This window comes from Aristolochia californica, unplaced genomic scaffold (genome assembly GCF_029961685.1).
Source record: "Aristolochia californica isolate CCGP_79_NKW_82.1479 unplaced genomic scaffold, dmAriCali1.0.hap1 SCAF_16, whole genome shotgun sequence".
NCBI classification, from domain to species: domain Eukaryota; kingdom Viridiplantae; phylum Streptophyta; class Magnoliopsida; order Piperales; family Aristolochiaceae; genus Aristolochia; species Aristolochia californica.
This window is the reverse complement of record NW_027181837.1, coordinates 2,557,918-2,566,220: the sequence shown is the minus strand read 5'-3', so window position 1 is coordinate 2,566,220 and position 8,303 is coordinate 2,557,918. Positions and strand designations below refer to the sequence as shown.

Here is an 8,303-nt window from a genome sequence, read left to right as displayed (position 1 = left end):
TTGTTAAGTAAAATATAAGAATCATGTACATAATTCAAATATAACAGAGGAAGTTATTCCCTTCATTGCAAATCCATTCCAAAGAAAGTTAAACCACATATATAATATTTGAAAGCTCATAACTAATATATTTTCTCTGTCAACCTACATGTAGTCGGGTCTCCATACATGATATAAAAGAAAATGAAGGGTATCACGAGAGTTTATTCCCTATTCCAACATACTGGTGGGGATTACAACTAAGACAATCTTATGAAATATAATACTTAGTATCTACCTTTTACATGTTTTTTGGCATACAATTCCACTTCTAGAAGGTAGAAGGCATTTCACCATCAGATCCAGAACTATAACAACTGGAAGATAGCTCTTCATCATGGCTTTGCAATTGTTGATAAGTGATACCCTGAAATATCCTTTAGTAATTAAAACGCATATGGAAAACATAAAAGTCCAAAAATATTCAAAAATATATTATTTCAGCAGTTTTTATGATGCATTTTTCTCTCTTTGTAGTCTATATTTCTCTGTTTAGAGTTGGTTATTAATGAGTTTCATACCACTTATCTTACTAGAGAAGAGATGCAGATATACAAAGTGTATAAACATACATAAATACTAAAATACACATAGGCATCAAGGTTGCTCCCAACTTACTTGTCCTAATGGAGAGTGGCTTGAAGCAAGCGTGGTTGCAAGATCAGTACTACCATTAAGGTAGTGATTAGGCCAACTTGACAAGTTGATATTAGGATCATGGTATTGAACATGGTGCATATTGTTGTCGAGTGTTGCTCTAGTTGTGTTGCAATTGTTCAAAATATGGGAGTGTTGCATCCCATTTTCACTAATTAGTGATAAGGATGTTGATGAATTTGGTGGCAAAAACTCTGCAATGGATTGTGTTCGTTCCCTGCAATAGATAAATATTTTTTTTATTATGCCTTATCATTCAACTAGTTCATCAAATTTAGATGTAAGAATTATAACAAATACCTTAGAGGAAGTAACCCATTTGAATCCAAAAAATTGAAGATCTCTGATTGAGTGTCTCTTTGAGAAAGCCACTCTGAAATTTGATTCGGACTGGTTGCAAGGAATCCATTACTATGACCATTTTGTGAATGATAGAATATCTAGAATATAAAAATAAAGTATTTAAACCTGATTTGAGACAAAATGTCAATCCAAGGATATAAATGCATACAATATAAATCTTTTGTACCAATGTAAAAACATATGATCCATAATTATTCAACAAAAATATTTTGAAAGTACTTTAATGGATAGGAAAAGATGCAATAATTCTTTCCATTTCAAATGTGACTTACTTGTCCATTAGCTGGAGGGCTTGTTGTTAGAACTTGTTGTTGCTCCAACACTTCCTGTTGGTAGACATGAGACTTGAGCCTTAACAAATAAAAAAAAAAGCCAAAAAGCAGAATAAAACATCTGATAAAATCATACCTTTCTAATTCGCACACGCTTTAGTGCTTCTTCTAATATATGTTCATGATACTCGGCTTGGTGCAGTGATGCTATTGTAAGTGGGTTACCTTCAAAAATCCTAATCACAATGACAAACAAATTTAAGGTTCTTGCTTTCTGTAGTTTGCTTCAATTAGGCTATTCATATTCTAATATATTATATGTTTATTTCCATTAGAGGTCTTTCTTAATTCACATTTATGTTAATTTGCTTAAGTTTCTCTAATATGGGTAGTTCTAATTGAACCTTTGTTTTGTGCATCCAAGTAAATTATTGATGAAACTTGATTGAGATTTTTGGGACAACATTTATATTACCTTAATCTTTTTTCTAGCTCCTCCACTTTATTTCGAAATTTATTGACTTCGAGTTTAAGATCCTGTAATCCCAAGAAATTGCTTTGGTCATTAGCAAAAAAAAATTACACATGTATGGAAGGTTTTGAACTTTGAACTATAATTTCAAAAAATTTAAAAACCCACCTCTATTTGAGAAGTAACAATGTTTGGCCTGCCATGGTTTAATAAATATAAAATTAATCAATATATTTTTGGAAGCTAATAATTGGAAATATAAAAAATAAGATGCACAATTGAATCTAATAATCCAAGGAAAGATAATTCAAATGCAACTCAAACCTGGACAACTGAGCTAGGTCACTCTCGTATTTCATTTTTTGTAGTGTTCTTTGAAGAAGCTACAACATAGAGAGAGATACATGTTAGGAAATTTTTTTCCAGAAATCCTCTTTGTTAAGAATAAATTACAGGCAATAAGGAAAACTATTTTTACCTCTTGATTTTTAAACCTTCATAATGATAGAAAATAAACAGGTTTAACATGATCAAAAAAGAAAACAAAAACTCCATGTTAGATCCAAATAGGTAGAAATAAAATGAATACACCTAAGGTAAAAGTCTTCTTTGTACCTTCCTCTTTCATGCTCTGGGAGATTGACGAAGCGCTCAAGCACGTCTTCAATCCTAAACCAAAAGCCAAAAATATTGCTAATTAAACATGGAAACCTACATTTGTTTTGGATAAATCAAACCCTGTAAAAACGATGCAAGAGCGTCGACAACCTTTTACTTCCAGAGAACAAGCTGAGCCTTCCAGAGGGAGAAAACATTATGAGAGCTATGTCAATATCGCAAAGAATTGAAAGTTCATAAGCCTTCTTGATGAGTCCATTTCGCCTCTTCGAATAAGTCACTTGCCTATTTGTTGTATTCTCGATTTTCTTGATTTGAAGCTTGACTCTTCCCATCTCTTTCACAATACCCCTCTTTACAAGTAGCAAATGAATAAGTTGTTGAACAATGCCTGTATGTATCTAGCACTAGTAAGAAGCTATTGTACAAAAAAGGAGCTAAAACGAAGGAGAAACATGAGAAGTAGAAGAACAAAGAAGAAAGAGGAGAAAAAATAAGGTCATTTGAACGGTAAAACCCCTAAAGATAACTAGTTTGTCTTTGTTAGGCCATTTTGATGACAGATGATGATGAAGTCGGTCTAAGAAGGATAAAGATGGAATAGTGGAATCTTTTTCACACGTATGGCCTTACCTCTTTTTCTTGTCAAACAAGTGGCAAGATTGTTCTTGAAGGTCTTAGTCTTAAATGTCTAATCTTATATCTCTAATCCTTAACCTTCAGGAATAACATCTTCATAGCCAAGTTTCACTAGTTTTTTTTTAAGTAGTAGATGGAAGTTTAATACTGTTGTATTATCAATAATTACTAGATACATCTTCTTCCTTACAGTTTAATAAGTGTTTTAGGCAAATATTAGGATTTCTAAAGTAGAATAATAACATCAATTGAAAAAAAGAGATTTAATCTCATTTTCTATAATGCAGTCAAGGATGAGAGAGATACACAAAATACAATATGAGTAAATCAATTTTGACCGAGTGACAACAAAGCATGAGGTAAAACGGGTTTGGATGTATTGAATTGTGAGTATTGGAAAATTTTCTAGAGAGAGAGATAAATGGAAGAATATTCTATGAAGAAGACAAGATAAATTGAGCAATTGTTGTTACATATTATTGTGTTTTTGTTAGACAAGGGTCTAGTGATTTTTGTCTCGCTACTTCAAGACTTTGAAAGTCGTGTTTTTCAATTCTAAGGATTTGTATTTTTGAGTTCTTGTAGCTTTACCTTATCATGTTTTCTTTTTTGTTTTCTATTCATATATTTTAGTGATTGTTGCTAATTTAGTGCAATAAAGTTATATCCTACTTTTTCGGACTATTTTCACGCTTCATACATATATTTGGTAATTTTTTTATATATAATTAATATGGACAACAATCAAGGGTGTGGTATATCTGTACAATTAAGGTATATCTATACAATTAAGTACTTTTATATTTTGTAATGGAATTTAATTTAAGCATGACAACATTTATTCCCCATGTTATTTAATTATTTTTTATTTTATCAATGTTATAAACCCGACTTGGTCAATAATCTAATAAAGTGATTGGGTTTAGTTAAACCCTATTCAACTGGATTTTAACCACTTCAATTTAGTTAAATATTTTTTCATAGACTTATTTATTTATGTGTTTTTTTAATATGTTTACTAACATTTCTGCCCTTATCTTTAGGTATTATGTAAATGGGCATAACAATGTACCAAGGAACTCAATAAATAAGGCCACTATGGGAAGAGCTTAACATTAGGCTCCTTCCCTTTCTTTCTTTTTCTTTTTCGTTTTTTTTATTTCACATTCTCTCTTCTCTCACCTTGTCTTTTTCTTTCTTGCAACTCTTTTTATTTACTTCTTCTTAGTTTCTCATTCCTTCTCTTGGTTTGTTTTATATACTAGAGTCCTTGAATCAATTATGGTTTGTCCTTGAATCATGTTGAATTTATGGAAAAGAGAAAAACTTCACTAACTTGTTGTAATTTGAATACATGGGCCTCTATTTATAATAGAGGAAACAAGTAAAATCCAATTACACCAAAAGTTAAACACTACATAAATAGAATAGAGGAAACAAGTAAAATCCAATTACAATTAAACTATTTTTATCCCAATTACACCCTAAGTTAAACACTACATAAATAGAAGACTAACATAACTAAAACACCTTTAAATAAGACTCTTTTGTGAGACATCTTTCCATATTAATTTTGGTTCAATGAGACTTCTTGCTATGAGAGTCATGTAAGACTGTTGCATATATGCTCTTCAACACTCCCCTTCAGGTTCCAATGAAAAGGATTCTTAGTCTTCAATCTTCATTGGCTCTTTCTTCTACTTCTTCTTGTACTTCTCCCTCTCAAGTTGAGGATAAAAAAGGACATAAAGACCTAGCTTGGACAAAACACAATGTGGGAGAAGAAAATCACTCCTAGTCGTATGACAAATCTCCATACACCAGTCAAAATGGTCATAGTCTAAAACAAACTTCGTTCAATTTTATTAAGTAGAAAAATGGCCAAACTTTATGGCTTAACACACACTTTTGAAGGGTAACTAAAAAATAAATCACCTCTTGGGTGAAGAATAAAAGACTTGGCTCAAACAAGATGTTGGTCACACTCCTATACTTTTTAGGTAGTTGGTCTAGGCATTGTTTTAAAGTGAGGCGACTATGCAACACTCATACTTTCAAACGAATCTAGAATATGACCTTTAAAAAAACTAGGGGAGATTATAAAGGTAAAACTTAATAAATTTAACCAAGTATAACTTTTTTGGGGGGAAGGGATTTGTTCACAATTTTTGGAGTTGACGATGCGTAAGATACACTACCAAGAAACAAAAACGTAAAACTTGAAAACAACATTGAAGCAAGAAATTTTTACACACATTGAAGGAGAAGATCATGGAGCGATTAATTCTGGTCAAAACACTTTAATTAGAAGAAAAATTTGGCTAAAAAAATAGGATTCTATGAGAAAAGAAAACTCAATTCACGCCAATGCATGGAGAGATAATAAGAGCTAAAATAGGACAAATAAAAGATTTTTGGTAGAATTGACCTTTAGTACTTATGATATCAATCTCCCATAATATAGGTTAGAATAAAAAAATTGTTTTTTTCTTATGATACCTATTTTGACATAAAAAACTTCGTTCTTGAATTGTTATGACCTCTTTACTTTCTTTATCATGTACTTTAACCTTTGTAGACTCCAATGTGAATATCTCCTTATAGATAGATCAGATTGACATAAAACTTACTCTTTATGCAACTAGTCTTTGATACCTTTCATTCAAGTACAATTTTTCCTCGCAAAATAAGGTTATTTTGAGAGAAAGAACCTAGTAGATTTTGGACTATGTAATCTAGCCGAATTGAGTACTCTTTCTTCTTTGACCAACATGACCATTGAGCCTTGTTGTTTTGATTTACGATCCCATGATGTTTGTAAAAAACTAACTAGATTAAGGGTGAAGAGAGTAATGAAAGAGAGAGAGAGAGAGAGAGAAGAAGAAGAAGAAATGAACAAGTGAAAGGAGAAGGAGAAGAAGAGAGTAGGAGAGGTCGGCTAAGAGTGTGAGAGTGAGAGAGGAGGGAATGCGAATTAGGTTAAATGACGTCCTAATCCTCGTCCTCAATATATATTTATAATAATGAGAATTTTAATAATTACATCAATACCTTTTACCCTAAGAAGGGAGGGAAAATGACAAAAATCAAAGATAATTTACATCATGCCACTATAACTCAAGCTTTTCTTCCAATACTCTCCCTCAAGCCGGGGGAGAGAAAACATCGTAGATACCTAGCTTGTTGCATATAGTTGTCTGGATCTTGGATGTGATTGGTTTTATAAGTATGTTTGCCACCTATCCTTGAGATGAGACATGTCTAAGAGATAAAACACAGGCTTGAAATCTTTTCATATGAAGTGGGAATCTACCTCAATATGTTTTATTCTTTCGTAGAAGATTGGATTTGAAGCAATATGGATAGTTGTTTGGTTATCACAATATAGTTCCATAAGGGATTCTTTGTGGAACCCTAATTCAGTAAGGAGGGATTTGATCCATAGAAGCTCACTGACTGCATGGGCCATAACTCTGTATTATGTTTATGCACTGGATCTTGTAACAATATTTTACTGTTTACTCCTTCATGTAACCAAGTTTTCTTCAACTAAAGTGTAATACCTAAAAGTGGACATCTTGTCATCAGGTGATCCAACCCAATTGGCATCTACAAAACCTTCAATGTTGAAGTGACCATGATTTTTATACAAAAATCTCTTCCCTGGAGCTCCTTCTAAATACCTAAGGATCATCTCCAAAGCGAACGATTGGGTAAGTTGTGATTTATGCATATACTGACTAACCACACTTACTGCATATGATATATTTGATCTATTCATTGTGAAGTAAATAAGTTTTCCCACAAGTCTTTGATATTTACCTATATCAACATTTTCACTAGAGCTTGCACATAACTTGTGTTAGCATCCATAGGAGTATCTACTGGTTGACATCCCATCATTCATTTGTCCTCAAGTAGATCAAGAATATAGTTCATTTGAGATAAGATGATCTCATGCTTTGACTGGAAGACCTTAATACCCAGAAAATATTTCAGAAGTCTAAGATCTTTTGTTTTGAATTCTTTGCATATTTTCTCTTTGATTTTTTTATACTCTCTACATCACTACCAATCAAGATAATATCATCGACATAAACCACCATTAATACACTTCCCTTTAAGGTATTCTTGACAAAGACAAAATGATATGTTGCACATCGATTGAATCCGAACCGCAACATTGTTTGGCTAAATTTGTCAAACCAAGACCGAGGAGACTATTTTAAGCCATATAAAGATTTCCTTAATCTGCATATTGACTCCCCCTCAACCACAAATCCAAGTGGTTGATGCATATAATTTTTTTCCTTAATATCACCATTTAAAAATGCATTCTTCACATCTAATTGTTATACTGACCAAGAGGAATTAGCCGTGAGTGATAATAAGATTTTTATCAAATTTAACTTGGCCACAGGGGAGAAATTTTCCTCATAATCTACTCCATAGCACTACATATAACCCTTTGCAACTAGATGAGCTTTCAGGCGAACCACATAACCATCTGGATTGTACCTAATAGTAAAAACCCATTTATAGCCCACATAACCATCTCATATAATGCATTTATTTCCTCTTCCTTTGCCTCCTTCCATCCCCGGATGTCTCAGAGCCTCCTGAAGCAACTGTACAACAGATATAGAAGAGAAAGATGCAAGAAATTGATAGCAACAAGAAGATAAACGATGATGAGAAACAAAATTTGATATAGGATGAGAAGTAGAGGACCTAATACAAGTCCTAGGTTCCTTTTGAAGAGCTATGGGCCTAGTATCAAATGGTAGACCAAATACAAGAGGGGAAGATGGACTTACCTCGAAAGGATTCATAAACTCCTTAAGTGTGATATCGGTCAATGCTTTAAGGGGCTAAAGAAGATTGTGATATAATCCTCCTTACCTAAAATAAGGAGGATTCAACAAAAAAATTGCAAAAAAAAAGACTATTTGAATACTTTATGTGGAAAAAGTTGGATACAACCTAAAATAAGGAGGATTCAACAATGTTCTTGCTTCACTCTTCAACCAGTTTATAGATATTTCAACTTGCCTTGATCCAACTTATCTTGCAATCGACTGCTATTCATTGTTGATTTGAGAAATACTTGGTTGTATTTAGAAGGCTTGGCTCTCTGGGTAGCACCTTAGGTTAATACACTCGGAAAGTCTTGGACATGCATTACTATAGGTCAAAACTAGCACCATTAGTAGTACACTTTACTTCTCCCTCTCAACATTTAG

General features: G+C 32.6%; 1 protein-coding gene across 1 annotated transcript; it reads right to left on the bottom strand.

The window, feature by feature from the left end:
* Nucleotides 1-310: 310 nt before the first annotated feature.
* Nucleotides 311-2,756, bottom strand: LOC137953536 (MADS-box transcription factor 3-like). The gene is made up of 6 exons (XM_068800964.1): nucleotides 2,572-2,756; nucleotides 2,419-2,472; nucleotides 1,332-1,410; nucleotides 997-1,136; nucleotides 658-913; nucleotides 311-406 (listed from the first exon to the last, which is right to left on the bottom strand). The coding sequence occupies exons 1-6, from the start codon at nucleotides 2,754-2,756 to the stop codon at nucleotides 311-313; spliced, it is 810 nt and encodes a 269-aa protein (XP_068657065.1).
* Between the last annotated feature and the right edge of the window lie 5,547 nt (nucleotides 2,757-8,303).

Bases quoted from the DNA above. Each gene is read 5' to 3' on its own strand.
- LOC137953536 (XM_068800964.1), bottom strand. From the start codon at position 2,756: ATGGGAAGAGTCAAGCTTCAAATCAAGAAAATCGAGAATACAACAAAT. The intron at 2,473-2,571 runs GTTGTCGACGCT...CTTTTGGTTTAG, and splicing joins TTGTTCTCTGGAAGTAAAAG to GATTGAAGACGTGCTTGAGC. The intron at 1,411-2,418 runs GTACAAAGAAGA...TTATTTGTTAAG, and splicing joins CCAGAGCATGAAAGAGGAAG to GCTCAAGTCTCATGTCTACC.